The 25,598-nt window shown below is 37.3% G+C and overlaps 1 protein-coding gene across 2 annotated transcripts in view; it reads left to right on the top strand.

Moving 5' to 3' along the window:
- Window positions 1–25,598, top strand: part of LTN1 (listerin E3 ubiquitin protein ligase 1) — a 57,761-nt gene that overhangs the window by 16,601 nt on the left and 15,562 nt on the right. For both annotated transcript variants that reach the window (XM_061134297.1, XM_061134298.1), the window contains 18 exons: window positions 968–1,141; window positions 2,082–2,272; window positions 3,275–3,410; window positions 4,249–5,058; window positions 5,774–5,815; window positions 8,363–8,552; window positions 9,218–9,457; window positions 10,068–10,221; window positions 11,015–11,159; window positions 11,912–12,098; window positions 13,729–13,888; window positions 14,854–14,958; window positions 17,823–17,965; window positions 22,199–22,334; window positions 22,539–22,683; window positions 23,576–23,789; window positions 24,304–24,541; window positions 25,214–25,288. In XM_061134297.1, the coding sequence (XP_060990280.1) occupies window positions 968–1,141; window positions 2,082–2,272; window positions 3,275–3,410; window positions 4,249–5,058; window positions 5,774–5,815; window positions 8,363–8,552; window positions 9,218–9,457; window positions 10,068–10,221; window positions 11,015–11,159; window positions 11,912–12,098; window positions 13,729–13,888; window positions 14,854–14,958; window positions 17,823–17,965; window positions 22,199–22,334; window positions 22,539–22,683; window positions 23,576–23,789; window positions 24,304–24,541; window positions 25,214–25,288 (3,485 nt within the window). The remainder of the gene's footprint in view (window positions 1–967; window positions 1,142–2,081; window positions 2,273–3,274; window positions 3,411–4,248; window positions 5,059–5,773; window positions 5,816–8,362; window positions 8,553–9,217; window positions 9,458–10,067; window positions 10,222–11,014; window positions 11,160–11,911; window positions 12,099–13,728; window positions 13,889–14,853; window positions 14,959–17,822; window positions 17,966–22,198; window positions 22,335–22,538; window positions 22,684–23,575; window positions 23,790–24,303; window positions 24,542–25,213; window positions 25,289–25,598) is intronic.

Genomic DNA, 25,598 nt, shown 5'->3' on the forward strand with positions numbered 1-25,598 from the left:
CTCCGTAAGGCCCTTGGCCTCCTGGAATCATGTTTTATAACATGCTGCATACTGAATGTGGTTTCCGTCACTGTTGTGACTTTTTTTGATCCCACACTCCGCTTGGTTTCTACTGTTGTGTAGGGATGCTGCGCTTTTGTTGCACGGTGCTGTGCTGTTGTTAATTTTGTACCCAGCAACTCTTCCAAACTCCAGTTAGTTTTATAGTTTGCCTTTAAATTCTTTAATATTTTTATAGCCTATTATTTTGCTATGATTATAGATAGACTTGGGTTACTTTCTAGTTCTTCCCCTGCACCCATTTTCCCTCTGTATTTATTATGTCCTCAGTACTATATTGAATAGAAGTGGTGGTAGCATGATGCTCTTAAACTATGAATTGTGCTCTTATTTATTTGTGTATCTACTTTTGGTTTAGAAATTGTCAGATTTCTAGATCTGTCAAATTTCCACATCTGCTGTGCTTTTTCTAAGATCCTTTTCCCTTCAGATTTCTTTAAACTTTTGTTTCTTTAAATGTAACAAAGATTGTTGATATGAAGTTTGTAACTGACAGATAATTCTAAACTCTAAAGTCTCAGATCTCTGTGCTATCTTTTGTTTCTGCTCATAGTATCTTGTTTGACTGTATTCAGCTTTGTACTGACTGGTATATTCGTAGGAATAATTTGAGTCCCCAAATGAAGGCTTCTGAGAGTGGAGATTTCTATTTGCTTGAGCCAAAGAAGTAGAAAGTTGAATTCTTTGTGCCTTCACTTTTGGCTTGGTAAATCCTAATGTCTTTTCAGCCATGTGGTGGCCTTAAGGTTTTTTTTAATGTTAAGATTCTTAAAAAGTTTTTTCTAACCCTTTTAGTTTTATTTATGGAAGGTTAGTATGGATAACCTACCTGCCAAGGCCATAAATAAAAAAAATTTTTATCATATCTTTACTAGACTTTAAGTCAGCTTTCTACTTTTTCTTTCAGATCCGCTCAGCCTATTTTGAGTTAGTTTCTGCTTTGTGCCAGCGTATTCCACACTTGATGAAGGATGAAGCATCCAAAGTGAGCCCATCCGTTCTTCTTAGCATTGATGACAGTGATCCCATTGTATGCCCTGCCCTCTGGGAAGCTGTACTTTATACACTTACAACTGTTGAGGTAAGTAAGAGACGTATGTTTAGTGTATCTGGGAATACTTGTCTTCTTAATTGTGGTTTTTTTTTTTCATAGTTATTTGGCTGCACTGGGTCTTGGTTGCAGCATGCAAGATCTTTGATCTTTGTTGTGCACACAGGATTTTTAGTTGCAGCATGTGAAGTCTTTTGGGATCTTCAGTTGAGGCACATGAACTCTTAGTTGCCTCTTGTGGGATCTAGTTCCCTGACCAGGGATGGGACCCTGGGGCCTCTGCATTGGGAGCAAGGAGTCTTAGCCACTGGACCACCAGGGAAGTTCCTTTAATTGTATTTTAGAAGCCTTACATACCATGCAAGAGAGCCTATCAGGTTATAATTTTTAAAACTTGCTAGAAAAATGCTTTCTTGGACATCAAATACTTTAATCCAAAACTTGGTATAAATCTTAAACTGACTATAAAATGAAATAGAGTTTTTATTTTACTTTCATTTTAGTCAATATCAATTCTTGTACGGCTTAACGAAGTCAACATATCTGAATCTTACATTTAAGACTCTAGGAGATATTGAAGGACGGGGCAGCCTGTTGTGCTACAGTGCATGGGGTCGAAAGAGTTGGACACAACTTAGAGACTAAACAACAACAATAATTGCTGTCACTTTTAGAAAGCAGCTTTTTTTTTTTTTAACTTGTTTAGAACGCAGCTTTTTTTAATCTTTCAAGTTAAATAATTATTTTTGATCCATATTGTCCTGGAAGCATGTTGGATACCTGGTTACCATATGTAATAAATTTCTTATAATTTCAAATTTTTAGTTTGTACTGACAGATTTTTTTACCCCCTTTAGGTAAAATACTTGAATTTTATTTTTGAGAGTCTCTATGTCTTTTCTCTTGATTGGGAAATGTATGTTTATGATCTCTAATTACTATTATAATCTTTTGTTTTTTTCTTGTTAAGGACTGTTGGCTTCATGTAAATGCCAAAAAAAGTGTGTTTCCCAAGCTGTCAGCTGTGGTTCGTGAAGGAGGTCGGGGTCTGGCTGCTGTGATATATCCTTATCTTTTGCCCTTCATCAGCAAACTCCCTCAGTCCATTACAGATCCAAAGCTGGATTTCTTCAAGAATTTCCTCACCTCCCTGGTTGCAGGGTAAGGTTGTTTGTTTATCTGGTTTGGCCGTGCTGGGCCTTCACGGCTGCTTGGGCTTTTCTCTGCTTGCAGTGCACGGCTGCCTCACTGCAGCGCCTTCTCTGCTTGCGGAGCGTGGGCTCTGGGGAGCGCCCGCTGCAGTGGTCGTAGCACGTAGACTCAGTAGTTGAGGCGTGCAAGCTAGTTGTTTTGCGACATGTGGGATCTTCCCAGATCAGGGATCGGACTTGTGTCTCCTGAATTAGCAGGCAGATTCTTTACTACTCAGCCAACAGGGAAACCCGAGGAATTTGAATTTTTGACCTTTAAAGCCAAATGTATTTTTTTCTTATTTTTATAACTGGACAGAATGACATTGTCATACTTAAATTTCCTCAGATTGTTTTGCTGTTCATTAAACACTTCTAAAGTTTTCAGACAATTATGATTGGAATTCTTTTTTGTGATACTTTCAAGTCTTCAGTGATAGACTAGCAGAAAGTGAGGTAAAGTATTGTAAGACCCTTTAGGTGGAAATAGGCTCCTTTTCAATGACCCATTTTTTTGTATATTGGTAAATACAAATGCCCACATGCAGAAAATCAACTGGTGACGTCTTCCATTAACTTAAATATAATAGCTCTTTAAACTCACACTTAAAATGTCATTTCAGTGTATTTGTTGAACTTAGTAAAAGATACCCAGTTTTATTAATGATTAATTTTTTTTCACAACACTACCATCTTTATTTGTTTAAAGCTTCTCTTTGAAATTTGCAGATGGATTGGTTCATGAATAGAAAATAAATGTTATCTTCTGTGGACCCATTTTTGAAAATATGCTTTTTTTCAGTTCTTCAAATTCATATTCTAATAGGGCTGTATTTTGGTTGGTTGGCGTTAGTTTTTCATTTAAGAATTTTATTTTTTAGAAATCGTTTTCCATGTCTTTATTTTGGTGTTTTTGAATTGCTTATTTTCTTTTTCATGGAAGAATAAGACACACATATTTATTATTTCTTAGGCTATCAACAGAAAGAACCAAAACCAGCTTTTCAGAGTGCTCAGCAGTGATATCTGCTTTTTTTGAATGCTTACGTTTTATAATGCAACAAAACTTAGGGGAGAAAGAGATAGAAGAGATGCTCGTCAATGATCAGGTATTTATATTGTAAAACTCATCACTGCCTTTGCACACTACATGTAAAGAATCAAGCTCAAAAAAAAAAAAGAATCAAGCTCATTGTGTGTGTTTCTGTCATTTTTATTAATTAGCCTTCCTTGTAAAGATTTCATTATGATTTGTAACTTTTTATACAGTAATGTGTATTACTGACCAGATAAATAAAATTTCTGTATTATTAGTTACTAACATTATACCATAATGTCTATGGAAAACAATTTAGAAGATGTGATTTTCAGTCTTTTGTGTTTTATTTTAAATTATATAATAATCATCCTGTTCCTTCTAAAATATGTAGTACATCTATCCTTTTGTGAATAACTGTGCTTAGCTTTTAGGACTAGTGATAAAAGCGGATTCTGGAATAAGGTTCCTTAAGGCAGGAAATTAATTACTATGATTATAGAAGCCCAGATTCTAGTTGATCTCAGATATTTAATTTTCCTTATCTTTGTAATTTAAGAGAAAGCATTCTGAATTCTTTGGGTCTTATATTTCTTTCATATTGGTTTAGAAAAAAGCAAAAAACTTGAGTAAGTTCAGAAGATACAAAGAAAACTGTATTACTTGTTGATGACCAATAATCTTGGTCAGTTATACCATGAAAAGTAATTCACAGGAGAAGCAGTGAAATCATTAGGCTCTTTGAATGATGTGAAAATTATTTTCCAGTTCAACTTAATTCTTTTCAGAGTTTGGGGTGAAAATCATGTTTTTCAGTTATTAAATAAGAAAATTGATAATACTTTACAAATAAGGTTCAGATTTTATTTCTCCTGAAAAGTGAACTTTTATATTTCTGCCTTCTCTTTCAGTTGATTCCTTTTATTGATGCAGTTCTCAAAGACCCAAAGTTGCAAGATGGGCAGCTATTTAACCATTTGGCAGAAACTTTAAGTTCCTGGGAAGCCAGAGCTGATTTGGAAAAAGATGATAAAACAGCCCGCAACTTGGAGAAAGTGCTGCTGAATTTCTGGGAAAGACTATCAGAGATCTGTGTTAAGAAAATCAATGAGCCAGAAGCTGATGTTAAGTCAGTTTTGGGTGTTTCTAATCTATTGCAGGTGCTTCAAAAGCCCAAGAGCTCCTTGAAGTTAAATAAAAAAAAAGTTGGTAAGGTTAGGTTTGCTGATGAGATGCCAGAAAATAATAAGGAGAATGAAAAATGTGTCTCCTCAGAGGGAGAGAACAGTGAAGGCTCTGAGTTAATGACTAAACCTTCTGTCTCTCCGAGTTGCTCTGACCTTATATCCCCGCTGAGGAAAAAACCTTTGGAAGACTTGGTCTGTAAACTTGCAGAGATGAGCATTAATTACGTCAACGAACGAAAGTCGGAGCAGCATCTCAGGTTTCTTTCCACCCTGCTCAGCTCGTTCTCCTCAAGCCAAGTGTTTAAAGTGCTGATCAGTGATGAAAAGCAGGGCGCTGTCAAAGACAAGCCTCTTGAAATAGCCAAGCTTGTACAGAAAAGTCCGGCGGTACAGTTTCTGTACCAGAAAGTAACCGGTTGGCTAACTGAAGATCAAAGGAAGGATGCCGGTTTCCTGGTGGACATTCTGTACAGTGCCCTCTGTTGCTGTGATAATAATGTGGAAAGAAAAGCGATTCTGGATGATCTTACTGAGGTATTATTGTTCTGTACCTTTTTTTAAAATTAATTAATTAATTTATTTTTGGCTGTGCTGGGCCTTCATTGCTGCGGGGCTTTTCTCTCGTTGCGGCGAGTGGGGGCTGCTCTCTGCCTGGGGCGCGCGGGCTTCCCTCCAGCGGCTCTCTGGTTGCGGAGCTCGGGCCCTAGGCACTCGGCTTCAGTGGTTGTGGCTCCCGGGCTCCAGAGCGCAGGGCTGGTAGCTGGGGCCATGGGCTCCGTGGCTGCACGGCACGTGGAGTCCCCCCAGATCAGGGGCGGACCCCGTGTCTCCTGCATTGGCAGGTGGATTCTTCACCGCGAGTCGCCTGGGAAGCCCCTGCTCTCTTTCAGCTGTAGTGGTTTATATACTGGCGCACTGATGACAGATGAGTAGAATGAGACCCGGATGGGGGTTATTTGAGATTGTTTCTTGACCACGAATGTCAGTTTGCAGACAGTGTATTCTTGATTGGGATTAAGAAATATGTGAGCCTTCTGGGTCGCTGTCCAGTAAGAGTAAATATGTTGAGATGACAAAAACTTGGTAATGAAACGGTAAGTTCTTGCAGTCTTTAAAGTTGGACTCTTTAAACTAGGACTAGCTAAAAAGCACTTTAGTTTTGTAGTGATGCCATGCTCACTTTTACTTGTAAAAAGTTTTACCAGTTACTGTTTGTTCTAGCAGATTGTTTCTCTCTTTCTTCTTTTAGGTGGAGCTGAAATGGAACTCTGTTCTTCAGATCATTGAAAAGGTACCTTAGAGATACTGTCTTTTTTCTGTATTTATAGGTGTAGGAAAAAAAAAAAAACTACAGCCATATTCATATACTAGTATGTGATCAGGTGTCTCTGTTAAAGAACTTCCCTATTACTGTAACTTTCTTCACATAATTTGGGAAGACTTAACGGTGTTCACCTTTCTATAGAATTATTTTTCTGGTTAGGAATATCAGGGAAAAATGAACAGATTTCTGAAAATCTAATGTTTCTTCCCTAGTGGGTAACAAAGGAAGAGTTAAATGCTCTATCTTTTATCTTAGTTTATATTTTAAGCTAAGATTTCCTCTTGTTACCCTAGTTGTTTTTTCTTCTCTAGAGATGGATTGAGTGTTTCTAAGTTTAAGTAGAACGCATCAATAAATTAAGTTTGTTTTACCCTGGAGTACCATACAGGCAAACTAAAGTCTTCCCACCTTTATTTAATTGCCATTTGACTAAGGAAGAAAATTAGTGATGAGTAATTAGTAAAAAGAAGTCAAGGAACATAAACAATTTAGAAAATTTTCTAAATGACTTAAGTATTCTTTCCTAATGAAGTTGTAAATTATATAATGTAACACTTTTCCAACCAAAGAAATATTATGACTAGTTACCTAAAAGTTTTCCTTTTTTAAAAGCATTTTTCCATTATTTTAAAATTTTACATACATAACTCTAGTTTATGAAAGTTTTTGTTTTTTCCTGTATTTTAAAATTATGGTAAAAAAACACATAAACTCTATCATCTTTAACCATTTCTAAGTACAGTTTAGCAGTGTCAGAAGTGTTGTGTTAAGTGAATATTAGAAGTGTTCAGCATTAATATTTACGTTATTGTGCAACCAATCTCCAATACTTTTTCACCTTGCAACACTGAAACTCTATACGCATTAAGCAAAAACTCCCCATTTCCCCCAACAGTTTATTTTTACAAAACAAACACTGAGTATTGATTTACTCTTTTTCAATGAGAAATATAATTTATCAGGCACACCGTTTGAATTACTTTATCCAGTACCTCTCTCCAGATAGGCAGGCTACATGAAAAGCCAAATTATGATAAAACTGCTGGATAAGTCTAAAATCAGAGCAAAAGTTGTTACTAATTTGATAAGAGAAGATTGATACATCTGTTTCCAACGTAGGAAGGTACCACATAGTTCAGATATCTCTCTTTGGAAGACTTGGGCAGCATTTGGGAGTTCATAGCCAGTGTTTGCCTCTGTACTTCGATGCCTAACTAGCTTCCGTATCCTTTGGTCAGATTCTTTCTGTGAAAGTGTTAAAACATTGAGAGGTTGGACTTCATGTTTTGATAACCTGAGAGACTTTTTACTCAGGAGTTTACTTTCTGGATTCTATAGATTGGTTTTTATTTGGTAAGCTGCCTTAGGAAAGCCAATATTAATAGCCATCTAAATTCTTGTTTTTCTTATGTTTTTATGCAACTTCTTACTTTATGAGCAGAGTCCTAAAGCCAGCTTCTTTAAAAACAAACCTGAATTTTGTAACCAGAAAGGACCTTACAGATTTTCTAAATTAATGTTCATTTTTTAAATTAGGAAATAGGTCTGGGTTGATTAAGAGCTTTGTATAAGGTCATAAAGCCAGAATAGTGATAAAGCTTGGGCTAAAAATAAAAGCTCTCGTTACCTACAATATTTTAAATAAGGAGATAAAATAGTTTTTCAGACACTACCCAATCCGCATTTGGATTTTTTTTTTCCAGATTGCTTTGAAATGAACCAGGTTGCAAATTCCTTTCTTCTCAGCCCTTAAACCAAAAGAAGCTCTGGGAACATGGATCACCATGCTTTTGGGGGTGGATTTACAGTTTTTTTCCTTGACTTCCCCACCCCGTGAAAATAAACCAGTTGCTGTCAGATATCTGGCCTCAGTAACTATTTCATAAAATTTGGGCAAATAATAAGTCCCATTGTTCATATTGAAGTAATTTGCCTCTATTATATGTTAATTATTCTTTAATTTTAACAAAATTAATGGACAACAATTTAACATTTGTAGAGCATGTTAAAATCTGTCTTTGAAGTTCATCCATTCATTATTTGTTGAACATATCTGCAGTGTTGATAGCAGGTATCAAAGAAGTTTAAGACAGTCTCTGCTCTCAAGGAACTTACAGTTTCATTGGAAACAAGACATACACAGATGAAACATTATTTGCTCTAGAAATTCAGAGAAAAGCAGTGATGAGTATGGGCTCTTATGGGAGACTTCACAAAGCAGGTGGGGTTTATACTGAATATAGTAATGGATGTAATTTTGATAAATGAAAGAGAGGGGGAATATTTATGGTTGGGAAGATAGCATGAACAAAACATGGAAGTGTACACAAGCGAGGCTTAGTGGGGAGTAGGGAAGATACCAGCTTTCTTAGCATTTGAGGAGGAGAAGTGGGGGGTAAAGTTGGGGCCATGCTGATGAAGGGAGGTACTCAGGTGCAGGTAATATTTTGGGCAGGTACACTTTTTTTTAATCAATCTTGATCCTGATCTTTGCTATGATTTTTATGGTTTTAGGCATGCTCTAGTTCAGATAATCATGCTTTAGTAACGCTGTGGCTCAAAGGAGATATCCTTGGAGAGAAATTGGTAACCTTGGCAGAGCACCTTTGTAACAAAGACTTGGAAGCCACAGTATCTTCTGAACCTTACTTCTCAGAAAGATGGACTCTTTTAAGCTTGGTGTTATCCCAACATGTTACAAACGGTAAGTAAACATATGGCTTGTGTTTTCAGTAGGAAGGGAGTCATTTTTTTCACCTTTTTTTTTTTTTTTTTACTTTTCACCTTTTTGGGGGGATTCCATGTTATTCAGTTAGCATAGTATTAGTTGAAAATAGCAGGGTTTAGTTCATTCAGATATCTTCATTTTGTAAACACCCTGTTGTTGTTCAGTTGCTCAGCTGTGCCTGGCTCTTTGCAACCCCATGGACTGCAGCACGCCAGGCTTCCCTGTCCTTCACCATCTCCAGGAGTTTGCTCAAACTCATGTCCGTTGAATCGGGGATGCCATCCAACCATCTTGTCCTCTGTCGTCCCCCTTTCCTTTGTAGCATGATTTGAGATATTTATTACTTTTAGTTTTATATTTTAAAGGGATTTGAATTTAACTGTTCATGCTAATTTTGTCATTTTTACTTAATTTAAAACTTTTTTTATGTGAGGGCTTTTATGTGTGAGGGAACAGACTGATTTATTGATGTAGTATTCTTCTATCTAATACATAAACACCTTGTTTTTTAAAAAACATGGAGAGACAAGGTGAAATATTAACCCAAAGTAAAGTATTAAAATATACCAATTGAAAAAGATTGAAAGAAAATTCACTGTTAATATTATTTATATTTTGTCTGCCCGAATTTTTTTCTCTAGATTACTTGATTGGAGAAGTTTATGTTGAAAGAATTATTGTTAAACTCCATGAAACTTTATCCAAAGCAAAGAAATTGTCAGAAGCTGAAAATAATGACTCATCAGTGTCTTTTATCTGTGATGTGGCCTATAACTACTTCAGCTCAGCGAAAGGATGCTTGCTAATGCCATCATCTGAAGATTTATTATTAACTCTCTTTCAGTTATGTGCTGAGAGCAAAGAAAAAACACATTTGCCAGGTAATAGCCTACTGCTCAAATGTTTTGTTGGGATTCTCCGGCTCTGACCTTCATAGTGTAAGTGCCCAGGCTTTATTAATTGAATCATAATGTGTTTGCCAGTTGAAAGCATTTTGAGTAAAGGGATACAAATCTTAAAGCAGTTTGAGCTTTAGAAACCAAGTTTCTAAACCAAGATGAATGTAGACATTTTGTCTCAAGTTCTGACTTGATGTTGAGGGAACTGTTTAGAAGCTGCTGTGATAGATGAGTTAGTCTTAACCCCTTCACTCGTATCTCTGGCAAGTTGCTAATTTCTTGATGCCTGTTTCCATATTCATAAAGGGGTATATTAATATCTCATTCTCTTAATAGTTAGAAACATTCAATCTTGGTATATATTAAAATGAAATTGAGATTCTTATCATTTTTACATTTATATGGCATGAACTAGCTTGTACCATCACATATTTATGACATAGTTATTTTGTTTTGGCAAGCAAATAATAGTTTTATGTTTTCTTAATGGTACCTTAAAAATCTGAGATCTGCAGTGAGTGCTTTAAAGTATTTGTATTGCTGATAGTTAGTTTAGAGGGACTACAGATTGCTGTTGACATCTTGATTTTAGACTTTATCATCAGTAAACTGAAAAATACTTGGCTCTCTGGTGTGAATTTATTGGTTCATCGAACTGGCGACACATATAAACAGAGCACCTTCCTACGTTTATCTGCTCTGTGGCTGAAGAACCAAGTTCAGTCTTCGACTTTGGATGTCACAAGGTAACCTTTTTTTGATGCTCCGTTGCAGAGTATCTCTTTAATAACTGATCATTGTCCTTAAATAAGATTTCGTTATTAGTGTGAGTGCCTGTGAAAAATGACTTGTTACATAAGAAGCCCACAGGATTCTAAGAGAAGATCCAAATAGGTTTTTCCAAAAGGATTTTGTTTTAATGATCATCTGTTTGAACTCAAGTCATTGAAGAATGATTTGTTTTTGCTTACCTGCCGAACTCCTGACTTATGGTCACAGATGTGACGTGTTTCTGTCCTGGTCTTGCACTGGTGTGAGCTGTAACTCTGTAACCTCGCATGGCCACCACAGACAGTGATTGTCCTTCATTGTTGGTTTTTTGGGGGGTCTGGTAGACACTGTTGTAAGTGATTGAAATTGTAGGTGTTTTTCACATCTCGTACTTAAATCTATAAATAAAAAATTGAAAACTAAGAGAACGCATCCAGAGCTGCCATGGTTGGGTTAAATCTTTCTCTGAGTATCATGCTCTTTTCATGAAATGAAGTAGCTGTATTTCAGAAATACCTGATCTGAAATAGGTCTCCTTCATTCCGAAATAGAAACAGCACTTGATTTCAAATTATGAATGTTGGATGAAATCCCCTGTTTGATTGTGTGTCAGTCATAAGAGAAGGGTGGAGGTGTCACGTACCTTTATTTTCATCTGTCTTTTTGCTCAGGTAAACTGTTATCTGCCATAGGGTATTTAATGTATACCTGGGTGTTCAGATTGGTTGTAGCATAACTCAGCAGTTAAGTTCCTTGCTTTATTTTCAGTCTTCAGGTGCTTTTGTCTGCTGTTGATGATTTGCTAAATGCTCTTCTGGAGAGTAAAGATGCTAATCTCCTGGGAGTTTATATTGGAAGTGTAATGCCAGACAACAGCGAATGGGAAAAAATGAGACAGTCTCTTCCCGTACAGGTGTGTTTGATATTGGAGAGTGCTCATATCATTCTCAAGTTTGGATTTCATGCAGGCTTAAATATTTTAATTTTATTTTGGGAAATAAAAAACGTAAATGAAATGTGTATCTTAGTTTCCCTTTCTGCCTTTGAATGCTCATATATTGGATATTTGATATTTACAAGACAGCAGTTGACACAGCAGTTGACGTGGTACACGGTGAATAGGACATAGTTGTGTCCTGAAGGTACCCTCAAATACACGTGTTGATGATTTCTGTTGCTGCTGCTGCTGCTAAGTCACGTCAGTCATGTCCGACTCTGTGTGACCCCATAGACGGCAGCCCAACAGGCTCCCGTCCCTGGGATTCTCCTGACAAGAACACTGGAGTGGGTTGCCATTTCCTTCTCCAGTGCATGAAAGTGAAAAGTGAAAGTGAAGTCACTTAGTCATGTCCAACTCTTTGCGACCCCATGGACTGTAGCCCATCAGGCTCCTCCGTCCATGGTACTCGCCAGGCAGGAGTACTGGAGTGGGGTGCCATTGCCTTCTCCGAATTTCTGCTAGTAGAAACCAAATTTCTAGGCTTCTGTGCTTTTACTAGTAAGCTAGCAATAGCTTCATTTTTGAAATTATTCTAAGAACATTTGAAGATATTCTACTAACTTCATTAATGTTCCCTGTCTTAATTGTGTAGGTAGTAAATAATTTAGACTGTTGAATGATTTTGTATATAATTTAATGTTTTTTTTTGTTTTTTTTTTTTACAGTGGTTGCATAGGCCTCTTTTAGAAGGAAGACTAAGTTTGAATTATGAGGGTTTCAAAACAGATTTTAAAGAGCAAGATACAAAGAAACTTCCCAGCCATTTGTGTACTTCAGCATTATTGAGCAAAATGATATTAGTTGCACTGAAAAAGGAAACAGTCCTAAAAAATAATGAACTTGAGAAAATAAGTAAGTATATATGAGCATTCAGATAAATAATGAATTAATGAATTGAATTAATTAAAATTAAATTATTTAAAATCTTGAATTTAATTAAAGTTAATTAAAATTTTGAAATAATTTTGATGATACTTTTAAGTTTTTAAAGAATGAAAAATCTTCAGCTTCTTTAAATTATTTTAGTGATTAGAAATTGAGGCCTCTTAAGAGATGAATGTTAAATTGCAAATTAGATGGAATCATACCAAAAAATCTTGCTATAGTCTTGTTATCAGTAGAGTGGAATTTAGTGGCTCAGTCGGTAAAGAATCCACCTGCAATACAGGAGACCCAGGTTCAGTCTGTGGGTGGGGAAGCTCCCCTAGAGAAGGAAATGGCAACCCACTCCAGTACTGTTTCCTGGAAAGTCCCATGGACAGAGGAGCCTGGCAGGCTGCAGCCCACGGGGTCGCAAAGAGTGGGACCCGACTGAGGGAGTAAACCACCGGCACAGTTGCTTTAGCTGCCGTGTCGTCAATAAAAGCAGACCCTGCAGCACATAACCCTAAGGAAAATGGTTAAACAAGTCTTGTGTTTCTTCGGGGATTCTGAATTTTCAATTAATTTTTTTTTCAGTTAATTTTTGGATCAGTCCCTCTGTATGGCTATAATTTTTTCCCCGGCAAGTGGTCACTCAGATGTTGAATTTCAAAAGGATTTGGAAAATGCCCCCCATTCTAGGAAATGGTATAGCATTGCAGGTAGCTATGTGACCTGTACAAAATAGTATGAAGGTGGAGGATTTGAATAATTCCTGTGTTGGGCTTGGTTGTAAGGCCTCAGTGGAGTATGGTTCCTTGCAGAAGAGAATATATGCCCTGTGGAAGAAAGCAGGAACACCTCTTATGGTGAGCCAGCTCCACCTGCAGTTAAGATCAAGGAGCTTAGCCTGCTGTTTACCTTACTCACTGGGCGAATCTGTCCAAAAACAACATTGGGAATTGGGGTAATAAGTTTTGTTGTTTTTCTTAATGTGGAGCTTTCAAGGGATGGGGTTAGATTTTGAACCAGGTTTCAAGTCTCTCAACTCCAAAATCCATACCTGGAGAGTTGTGACTAATTATGTATTAAGAACCTGTGATATGGCCAGATTTCGTGAAACTCAGTCGTTTAATTCTCACAGCCATCCCCTGAGGTAATGTCGTATCCGGGTTGATAACAGTGTATGCAGCTGTTTTGAATTCAGACAGGTCTGTCCCCGAGGCCCTTCCCTGTGTACTGGGTCACGCTCTCTTCTTTTCTTAACAGGTTGACTTGAACTTCTCAGGTCTTGGGTCCCCTAGTTGTTTATCCTGGATGCAGCATCTTACCATTTGTGGCAAAAATAGTAGGAAGCTGCTTCTAGCATCTCTGATAACTTCGGTTCCTGTCACTGTCTTAACTCACCAGAAAAGGGACCAAGTAGGGTTTGGGAGAGGAGTGGTGTTTTGTGTCAGATATGCTCAGTTTTCATTATGATTGTATATCAAAGAGCTGGAAATAGTTCATAGATATTTTAGAATTAGCGGGCACAGCAGTGTTGGAGAACAGGAGACAAGTGAGGACAACTGGAAGGGCTGTTCACGAAGTGCACTGGATAATGTGCTGTCCATTCTGTTAGTTGCAGAACTGCTCTATTCATTGCAGTGGTATGAAGAATTAGACAATCCACCTGTTTTTCTAACTGGATTTTGTGAAACGCTTCAGAAAATGAATATCACATATGATAACTTATGTGGACTTGGTAATACTTCTGGCCTTCTGCAGCTGTTATTTGACAGGTAGGAATCCTTTTTCAATTTTTATTTCATGACTATCTTGCTAGTTTATGGTTTTGTGTCTGTAAAATGTAAGCTCACTTCATGCTAATCTTTGAATCAGAGGGTTGTTCTAAATTAATCTGTCATTAATGATACATACTTTGTGGGTACTAAGTACTTGATTTCTTCTTCTGGGGAGATATTTGTACTTTGCCTGTGTTATTAAATCCATGAATATGATTCAAGGGGCAGGTGACAGTGAAAGAGAGTCCTGTAGAAGTTGTTTTAATTTGTCATATGTGACCCATCCTTCCACTTAAATTTTACCTTAAATTTCCAAGGTAAAATTTAACCTTTTACCTTGTATGTTATTTATTGCAGGTATCTCTTAATATCGTAACCACAAAAGCCTTGCCCCTAGATGAGGAAGTAGGTATGAAAACAGTCATCGTAGAGGTTATAGCCGTGTGATGTTTAGCTGGTTGAAATTACCCTGTTGAACTGCTTTCTCCTGAAGAGTTTTTCATTTGCCTGTAGTATTTTTCATATGCTTTGCAGTATGAGAGGCCTCAGACTGAACAGGTCTTCCTCTCCAGTCCTACTCCACTTACTGAGTCTCAGAACTTTGCGCAGTGAATGTTAATACCCTCCTTGGTTCCTCAGCTTCAGCAATCCTGGTCTCCTCTGGGTCTTTTCTGTCCTCTTTGCGGCAGCAGCCTCTGATCTCCAGCTTAATCCCTAATGTCCTCTGCCCTATTGGGATGAAGGGGCTTTGAGATTGCCTTGATGAGAGCTCAGTAAAGGAGTTTCAGAAGCCTAAGTTGCCAATCCTTTTCGTAACGGCAGTTATTTACGTGCCAAAGTACTGTGTGAAGTGATACTCTGATAAGGTGTTTTATTTAGTTCTGTAACGGGAATCCAGGTAAGCAAGAGTTTCAAAATATTAAGTATACTTTCAAAAGAGAATTTTTTTTTTTCTTTTTTAGATCCAGGAAAAACGGCACCCTTTGGTCTCTTATTATTGCTAAGTTGATCCTTTCCCGAAGTGTTTCATCTGATGAAGTAAAACAGCATTATAGGAGAAAAGAAGGGTATTTTTATTTAAAATACTTTTACTTTGAAATGTATTATGATTGGTCTCTCTGGCAACCCTTGACTAACAACCAGTGTGTAAGGAATCAGGAAAACAGGTTTAGGACATGAGGAAATTAAATGAAAGAATATGAGACTTAAAGAGTATAAAACAGTTCCAGTCATTTTAGGTTGAGGACCTATCTTTTTTTAATAGATGTTTTTAACCTTATAACATTTTGTTGAAGAATTTTATATGTGCTTTAAAATAATTAGCATTTGATAAGCTTATTCTCTTTTTCCCAGAAATCTCTTGGGTAGAATCTTTTCCCCTCTCTCTTACAGCCTTCTTCTATCCCTTTATTTGCTAAATGGAAGTGATAAGGAAAGTTACTTACTCTTAAAAATAAGGATCATCCCACTGAAGTGAATTCTAAAAAGACAGTAAATATATTCCTAAGGCAAAGAAAATAGATAGTGAGGTTGGACATACTAGAGATTTGCTAGAGCTGATTATATTAGAGAAGCTGAGCATTCAGATTAAACACTTACCTGAAATTTACCAAGAGGCATTTTGAATTTACAGATTTATCAAGAAGAATTTGGAAATTATATATATGTGTATACGTATGTGTGTGTGTATGTATGTATGTCCTGGCACAGTAAGATTGTAAGCTAAATTTTGATTTTTTAAATCTTAAATTTTTAAAATTTATTGTTTTGAGTTTAGTTAATGTGGATTATAGGTTTACATGCAATTATAAGAAACACAAAGAAATTCTATGTACCTTTCACTTAGTTTCTTCCAAATGGTACCATTTTGGGTAGCTTTTGTGCAATTTCACAACCAGGAAATGACATTGACACCGCCCACTGACTTGTGACTTGAGATAACTTGTGCCCACGTGTGTGCTCTGTAGACCACGTGTTGCCACCACATCCCAAGGCACAGAATAGCTGTTCCCAAGGATCCCTGTGGTGGCCTTTCCTGCCACAGCCGCCTGCCTCCTGCCATTCTCTTCCGCTCTGCCAACCAGTGATCTACTCTTTCTATAATTTCTACCAGTTTAGGAATGTTACACAAATGGAGTCATACAGCATATGATCTTTTGATATTAGCTTGTTTTATTCAGCATAATTTAAAATTTTCTTCTGTTTACATGCATCTGTTTACATTAGCTAAAGAACTACTGGAACTAATTACAAGTGAGATGGATATATACTTGACATACAAAAGTCAGTATCTTTCTTATTCACCAGTAATAATCAATTTTAAAATGGCATAGGAAAAAAGATTCTTTTCACATTGACAACAAAACTGTAAATACTTAGAAATAAATTTAATGAAAAATTACAATTGTAAAACTTAAATAAAGATCACAAAAGAAAGTGGGAAGATAAATTGTAAAGATTGTTGTATCTAATTTCAGTGTAATGTTAGTCAAGATTTCAGCAGCATTTTTTGGAAAACTTCACAAACTTTTCTAAACATGGTATACATTTAAAGGAAAAAGTGCTCAGGAATAGCTAGGAAATTTATGAAAGAGAAAAGTGAAAAGGACTTGCCCTACCAACACAGTGATTAAGCAGTATGAAATTGGTGAATAGATACATCCTTGGATCAAATTATGGAGTCCAAAAACCAATGGGCACATAAATTAAAATTTAGTTTTTGATACAGGTGGTCTTTCAGATCAGTGAGATAGGAAAATTGAACCTGCATTTGGAAAAAAAAGTGAGACCCACTCCCTTGCATTATACATGAAAGTAAGGTCCAGATGAAAATTAAATGTAATGAACGGGTCTATAAAAGTATTTGGGGAAAATAAGAAACTGCATAGTCTTGGCACAGAGAAGATCTTAAGCAGAGCCCAAACCCAGAATCCACAGGAGAAACAGTAGGTGCCTGACTGTGTAAGAGCGAAACCTGTGTGTCCATCACCAGATGGGTGGGTAAGCAAAACGTGGCGTACATTGTAATGCAGTATTACTAAAATAAGGCCTTAAAAAGGAAGGAAATTTTGACATACTAAAATGTAGATGAACCTTGAGGACATTGTGCTAAGTGAAACAAAGCAGTCAAAAAGACAAGTACTGTATGATCCCACTTACATGAGCTGAAAATGTGAATTGATTATTATTCTTTGAAGAACAACTTGAAATTATCAGAATATAATACATTCAGATCCTTTGATTTTGCAGTTCTACTTCCAGGAATCTAGCCTAAAGAGGTGTTTGCACATATGCAGAATAGTACCTGCTCAAGGACAGTTATTATAGTGTTATTTATAAGAGCAGAAATTTGATGGAAAAAACCTATATGTTCACTAATAGAGAAATATTTAAATTATGATTGTATGGAATATTTTGATTTTGTTTTTAATCTAGCTATGTAGTTTTAAAATAGAATACTTTGTACCTGTATGTCCTGCTGTAAAGCAGCCTAGAAAGTATATATAAGTAGCAGGTGATGTAAGATTTAGATACATAAAACCCAAGTGTATATATGCACATAATGAGTATCAGTTCATGTGAGCAATATGTAACTGGTCCTCTCTAAATTGAATCAGTTGTCTCTTAAAGACATCATAATCATGTACTGTTTTGTATAATTAAAATCATCCATGGGGAAAGTTATATATGCTTATTATTTGAAAATCAGAAACATGTGAAAAGGACAAGCAGAAAAAAATAATTGTCCACAGTTTCATCAAACAGAATCGGCAAATGTCAACCTCTTTCATAGTTTCTTTTATTCTTTTTCTGTTCAGTTATATAGTGGAAATTCTAGTCTTTTTAAATTGTATGAGTAAGAGGAATTTTATGAAATAACTAAATATTTAGGGTAAATATAATTCATACCTTTTTTTTCCTCTTTAAACAGCTTTTTTCCGCTAACAGAAGGTAATATGCATACTATTCAAAGTCTCTGTCCATTTTTGTCAAAAGAAGACAAGAAAGAATTCATTGCTCAGTGTATACCTGCCCTTTTGGCCTGGGCCAAGGAAGATGTTTGCCGTATCAATGGTTAGTTACTTGGTAATAAGTATTTCATTAATTTAATTATTGCTTGAGATGAAAGAAGTGTTTTTTAACATCTAAATCCAAATCTAACAGAGATAAATTATAGCTAATTTTTTTCCTAGTTAATGTTCTTGCTACATAACAAGTTGACTCAATAGGATAAGTGTCATTCGTTGGAGAGCGACTGTTATTGTGCAGTACAGAAATGCTGCAGCCTAGGGGAAGGTGTATAACCACAGGTACCCTCTAATCTTTTCTGTACCACGTGTAGCTCTTCTTAGCTGTGCATCATTTCTCCCTAGTCAACCAACCAGTGAACTTACAAAAGCAAAAGAGGAAGCAGCCTTTGTTATGTTTTAAACTTTTCGGACATTCTGTACTCTTGTTAGTTCATTTGCTTGCTAATTTAACAACACTTATTGAGCCCTGCCCATGTGGCAGTCTCTTTTGTAGAGAAGATAAATAGAAAGTTATATGATAACTGATATGGCATAAAGATATCATATGTGCGGAAGTGCAGAAAAGGAGTTTTCCACTTTGCTTTGAGATGTCAGTGGCTCTTTCACGAAAAGAGATATTTTAGCAGTGGTAAAAGATACTTTTCTTTATAGTTAGGGAGAGGCATTCCAGGTATTCAGAAACATAGAAGTATGCAGATAGCTTCATTTTGGCTGGATTTAAGGTAGAAAGTTGGGGACAAAGAGTATTAGGGTGCCCAAGAATATGAATCTTGAGAATGGTAGGGCACAGATCATAAAGGCCTCATTTTGTCAGTTAAGGAGTTTGGACTTTAAGTGGTAGGAAGTAAGGAGTTATTGGCCCAAATTAGGTAGGAAAGTAGTCAGACTATCATATTCACATTAGAAAGATTATCTTGACAACTGTGTGAAGGGTGGATATGGGAGAAGAGAGAAATTAGGGGTAAAAGACCACAGATAGAGAGCCATTCGAATAATCAAAATGAGAGGTAAGAACTCTTGAATCAGATGGAAGAGTGGAGATGGAACTGAGAGAGGTTGGTTATATTTCTGGATTGGGCAGATGGAAGTGCCATGAGGCCTTGTAGGAAACCCTGCCAGGAGCCCTGAGGGCTGGACGGAGGGTGGCGAAGGAGTATACAGGGAGCGGATGTTAAGTTTTGGACACATGAGATTACGATTGAGGTGGCTATGGAATAAGTATTCAAATGGGGATTGTCAGTAAGCAATAAATAGGCTGTTGGCCGGATGGACATACTGCTTTCAGAGTCCATGTCATGTAGGTGGTAGTATAATCTGTAAATGAAGATGAGCTTGCTGGGGAGAGTGAAGCGTGAAAAGAATATCAAGGGAACACCAGTACGTAGATTTAAGGGGTATGTGGATAAAGGGACGCTTGAGAATAAGGACTGTAGGTTAAAAAAAGCAAAAGCAAGAGTTTAGGTAATATTTATCACCTGTTAAATGCTGCAGCTCAGATGAAATTAGAGACTGAAATGTGGAATGAATAGCGGTGAAAAAGTAGGGCCAGATAGTCTGTTCTTAAGGGTTTGGTAGAAAGGGACGTGGAGAGCTTCCCTGGTGGCTCAGTGGTAAAGGGTCAGCTGCCAATGTAGGAGACACGGGTTCAGTCCCTGGTCCCGGAAGATCCCACAGGCTGCGGAGCAGCTGAGGCGTGCACCGCAGCTATTGAGCCTGTGCTCTATAGCCCAGGGACTGCAACTCCTGAAGCGTGCGTGCCCTAGAGCCCATGCTCTGAAACAAGAAAAGCCAACCCATTGAGAAGCCCATGCAGAGCAATTAGAGAGAAGCCTTCAGTCGCTGCAACTGGAGAAAAACCTGTGTCCCAATGAAGACCCAGCACAGCCACAATAAAATTTGAGAAAAAAAAGGGGGAAGTGGAAAGAAGTGAAAGCTGGAGATGAATACAGGGTCAAAGGGGGAGAAGGAGGAATAGAAGACGGAATAATGAATGGTAGTTCCCACTGAGAAGGTGAGAGAGGAGGGCGTGTAGGAGTGGATCGAGAGCAGTTAGAAAAAACCACCATGACAGAAACAGATGTAGAGAACAGACTTATGGTTACCAGGGGGAAGGGTGGGGAGGAAGAGAGTTTGGGGCTGACTTAAACACCCCACTGTATGTAAAATGGGTAACCATCAAGGACCCACTGTATACACAGGGAACTCTGCTCTGTATTATGTAGCAACCTGAATGGGAAAAGGTATGAAAAGGAATAGATGTATGTAACATGTATAACTAAAGCACGTGTGGTTAATCAACTGTAGTCCAGTGTGAAACAAAAAATAAAGGGAAGAAAGAAGATACCAACCATGTATAAGTGGAGGTTAGGTAAGGAGAGCTGTTGGATGGATGCAGATGTAGATACAGAGAGTATAGAAGGGTTTGGGAACTTCATAGCATCATCTCTCTCTAGGTTGTCTGATGAGTGGCAACGGGATTGTATTTTTCAAGAAAGGTAGTGAAAGTTTGAGATAGTGGAAGAAGAATATGCCATTAGCAAACACAGTGAAACAGAATTGCTTGATAGCATGATATCAGACATAAATTTTTGTGGCATTAAGCTTTACTGTTGAGTTCAGTTGCATAGTTAAACTGTGGGATTGGGATGGCATTGGCAGGAAAGGGATGCAGTTGAACGGATTGTATATGGAAGAGAGGATTACCTCATGGGAGTGCAGGTGGCATCTCCAGCACAGGTTGTAACAGAAGGACGGCAGAAGACAGGACTGTGTTCACACAGCTGTGTGCTGTTCATACGCGTCAGAAGGCGCCCAGCTGTGCAGAGGCCAACAGGGAGAGGAGTGTTGTTTTAAGATTTGACAGTCGGTTTTTCTCTTCTAACCCAAGCGATGAAGCAGAATTAGCTAACGAATACTTTTCGGTTCTTAGAACATGAGTTGTTTCTGATTAAACTTGAAACCTCTTCTATTGATATTTTGTCAGGAAGATTTAAAAAAAATTCTTCCTCTGCCTTTAAAGGAAGACTGCATTGTTATTAATTAATTAATTTTTGCTTTCTTTGTTGGTTCTCTTTTGCCTATAGTATAAAAACTTAAGAACTTAGTTTGGCCTGTAAGATGTTTATAATCTTATTGCAACCAATTTCTCCAGTTCAACCTCTTTTGCTTCCACTCTGGACCCTGACCATGCTAAATTGTCATGAATTTTGATCAGTCTGTACTTTTTTTTTCATTTATTTTTGTTAGTCGGAGGCTGATTACTTGACAATATTGTAGTGGTTTGTACTTTCTTACAACTCTGTGCCTTAGCACTCCTTGAAACGTCCCTTTTCTAGTCCTGCAGACTTTGATCTTTTGATAAATCCCCATTCACACACCAACTTTGGGAAGCCTTTTCTGACTCAGTATAGTTTCCTGCTCTGGGTTCTTGGTTTTTGTACATATTATTCTAATCTGTTTTTAAGTCTGCCAGTACTGCTGAGTAAGTCCCTCCAGGGACTGGATTTTGTTCAGCTTTCTTCCTGGTATCTGTCTAGCAGTGTACCTTGTATGCATTCATTTATTTGTTCTTTATTTAGTCAGTCAAAATAAATGTATCTCGGGCATTGTGTTAGGGGGCCATATACGGTGATGAGTAAAACAGACAAGGTTCCTGCTTTCATGGAGCTTACTTCCTAATGAGATAATAGCAAACATCAGTGCTGTAAAGGCAACAGACAAGTGATCCTAGAGGAGTGAGGAGGGGCATACTCTACGTACTTGGGAATTTTGGAGTGGAGGCAGTGTTTAAGAATTGAAGAATAAGGAGGAATCAGGGAGTCTAAAGAGTAGGGAACCCCACAAGAGCTTTCTTGACATAAATGCTTACTGAGTGAATGCATGACTTATAAAGCAGTATGTTCTATTTTCCAACTTTATTTAACTTTGTACTCTAGCTAGAGATTTGTTTGTTTTTTTGAGAGGTGGGTATGCCGAATAAGTCCTATACGTAAGGAAATAAAGAAAAAAACAGCATAGGCTAGTTTAATGCATAGTGTCATTCACGTGCTTCCCCCTGCCTTCCCCTCCCCACTTTCTTCTCGGTCCTGGGTGCTGGGTATGGTGGCAGGTCCCTGCCTGTGGAGCTTATAAGTCATTTGTTGACTCTCTCTTTCAAGTCCTAATTTTAGAGTTATTAACCTGGACAGTTTTGAAGAAAGTTTTTAACCTATCTCAGCATAGGCTTTCTTTTTTTATAGTAGCATTGCAATTAAAAAATGTTTTAATTTTGCTATAGGAGGTTTTGGACATCTTGCCATTTTCAATTCTTGTCTGCAGACCAAAAGTATAGATGATGGAGAGCTATTACATGGTCTATTAAAAATTCTGATAACTTGGAAAAGAGATCACGAAGATATTTTTCTTTTCAGTTGGTAGGTAATACTTTATATTTTTCCCTCTGTGTATGATGTAGACTCAGGTTATGTATCTTATAGTCACTATTTTGTAGAGTAATGGGATGGTAGACATTTAAGGCAGTCTGTTATAAATATATAAGATTTTTTTAAAAAGATTTAAATTTTTCTCACTGAATGTCTGTATAATTCGTCAGTGTCTTGTTTTTGTCTTTATCACAGTAATCTGTCAGAAGTGAGTCCAGAGATACTGGCTGTAAATATAGAAATAATCCGTTTCCTTTCCCTGTTTCTGAAATACTGCTCATCTCCTTTGGCAGAGAGCGAATGGGACTTCATCATGTGTTCCATGTTGGCTTGGTTGGAGGTAAATTAACCTGCGTCATCACTGCTGTTGGGTTTTCATGTATGTCTGTGTGCCAGAAGTATTTTATCCTCTTCTTTAAGTAGTGACTGTAGTTAGCTCCTTTGCAGACATTTAAACAGTGTAGAGATGTATTCCTTGCCGACTGCTGCTTCACAGGTCAGTAAGATGATTGAGGTTTAATGCTTGCCGGTGTCATTCCGTAACCATTCTGCTAACTGCTTTTAAAATGGTCTCTCCGTTAGCTCATTTTAGTGTCATACTTGCAGCATAGCCCTTTAAGGTTTTCTTTTCATGAGGAGGTTTTTGGTCTTTTGCTTCTGTTCTTACAGTGTACTGTTTCATTGTTGCCAGAGGAGGGCAGTAAAGATTAAACAAATTGAGAGGGAGTTAGGGTTCTTTGTATGGCCCCAAGCAGCCGGCTGTGTAATACCTATGGGCTGTCATGCAGCCAGTCAGGCAGTGTTGACTTGGTCTAATCTCTACTCTGCCTGCTGTTTACTGGGTGGCTTAGGGTGTTAAGGTTTATCTAGTTGAGCTTCAGTTTCCTCGTTTTAAAATAACTTAATAATGCCCAATTAGTAGGGCTTCTGAGAAGATTATAAATGTGCTCTTAATGTATTTAACTTGGTATATGGTAATTGATATTATTTTCCTTCATGGTTGCAGAAATAAAAAAGAACAGTTCACAATAAATGGGTTAATTCTAATTCCTAACATTTAATTCTGAAAATAAGTTATTTTGATATAAAATATATAAATGTCTCCTGAGACTATACATTCAAACTGTTTCTTATTTTCGAATTTAGAGAAATGTAAGGGACTTCTCTTTATTGCCTTGACATGTAATATTCTACAGGAGGTCTGCTTACCTATTTAATTTTTGTTTCCTCAGACAACAAATGAGAATCAGGCGCTGTATTCCATTCCACTGGTACAACTGTTTGCCTGCGTCAGCTGTGATCTGGCCTGTGAACTCAGCGCTTTTTTTGATTCCACAACTCTGGGCACCAATGGCAGCCTTCCTGTAAATCTGATCAGTGAATGGAAAGAGTTTTTTTCTCCTGGCATCCACAGTCTGCTTTTACCTCTTTTGGTGACCGCTACAGGCAAGTGAGAAAGGGAGGAATAGTGAGAGCCATTGAAAATAACTTGTTTTGGAAAAAAAAAAAAAAAACAAAAACAGAAAATACCCCAAAATCAACTTTGGATGTTTAGGTCACACAACACAAAATAGTAAGAGAGCCAGAGAGAAAGTTTAGCATCTCAGAGTCATCGTATATTCTTCTGCTTTACAGACAAGAATTGAAACATCACAGGATACCTAAAGACCACAGAAAATTAGAATAATACTAATTCAAGGAATATGAATAAATTATTTTAACTCAAACTTCTTTTTTTTTTTTTTAAAGGATAAGATAATAGAAGTCATTAAATAGTTGAGATTATCTGAAATATATATTCAGTTCATAAATATATATTCAGCTTCTAGTTTGGACTGCTTTAATGTTTGTCCAGTTTTTCTTTCATTTTCTTAAATAACATTTGGTTGTCTATGAATCGGTCAAGTTGTATTACTCACTTTGTTTGGGGTATGACTCTTTTTTTCCTTTTTGTCATCAGGAGAAAACAGAGATACATCTGAAACATCATTTCAGAATGCAATGCTGAAGCCCATGTGTGAAACATTAACTTATATACCAAAGGATCAGCTATTGAGTCAGAAACTCCCTGCAAGATTGATTGCTGGTCAGAAAACAAACTTGCCAGAACACCTCCAGACTTTGTTAAATACATTAGCCCCATTACTCCTTTACAGAGCTCGGCCTGTGCAAATTGCTGTCTATCATATGCTATACAAGTAAGAATTCTTTCAGTTGAATCAGTATTGTGGTGGTTTTTTAAAAAATGAAATATAGTTTTGGGCTTCCCTGATAGCTCAGTTGGTAAAGAATCTGCCTGCAGTGCAGGAGACCTGGGTTCAGTCCCTGGGTTGGGAAGATCCCCTGGAGAAGGGAAAGACTATGCACTCCAGTATTCTAGCCTGGAGAATTCCATGGACTGTGTAGTCCGTGGGGTCGCAAAGAGTCGTACAAGACTGAGCGACTTTCACTTTCACATAAAGTGAAGTCGCTCAGTTGTGTCCGAATCTTTGCAACCCCATGGACTGTAGCCTACCAGGATCCTCAGTCCATGGCATTTTCCAGGCAAGAATACTGGAGTGGGTGGCCATTTCCTTCTCCAATGTAGTTTTAATTTTTGGCCATTAAAAGAATGTCAAAGTAAAAAGAATCTACCAAAAAAAAAAAAGTCAAAGTAAAAACTGGAACAGGGTAAGCTCGACTAAGCTTACAGGAATTGTCACTGTTCTCCATGCACAGTTTACATTTATATAGTCCTGGCCGTGGTGGATTATTTCAGAGAAAACTCAGTAAAAGGATATACTCATTACAAAATAAGTATTGGACTTTCTATTGCTAAGCATGACTTTAACAATGAACCATTTCATGTAACTTAATATTCTGACTTCCAGATTGATGCCTGAATTCCCACAATATGATCAAGATAATCTAAAGTCATATGGAGATGAAGAAGAAGAACCAGCCTTGTAAGTGACTTTTAATACATGTCTTCCTCAGTTTACAGGGTTACATCCTTATTGTAAGTTGAAAACAGTGTTGAGTCAAAGATACATTTGATACAGATCACCTGCTGAACATCAGCTTAGACTAGCCTACTGAAGTGTGTTCAGAACATTTCCATCAGCCTACAGTTGGGCAAAGTCATCCAACACAAAGTCTGTTTTATGATAAAGTGTTAGATATCTCCTGTAATTTATTGAGTACTGTACCAAATGTGAAAAGCAGAATGGTTGTCTGGGTAAGAATAGTTGTGAGTAGTTTGGTTGTTAAACCTTT

This window comes from Dama dama, chromosome 31 (genome assembly GCF_033118175.1).
Source record: "Dama dama isolate Ldn47 chromosome 31, ASM3311817v1, whole genome shotgun sequence".
Taxonomy (NCBI): domain Eukaryota; kingdom Metazoa; phylum Chordata; class Mammalia; order Artiodactyla; family Cervidae; genus Dama; species Dama dama.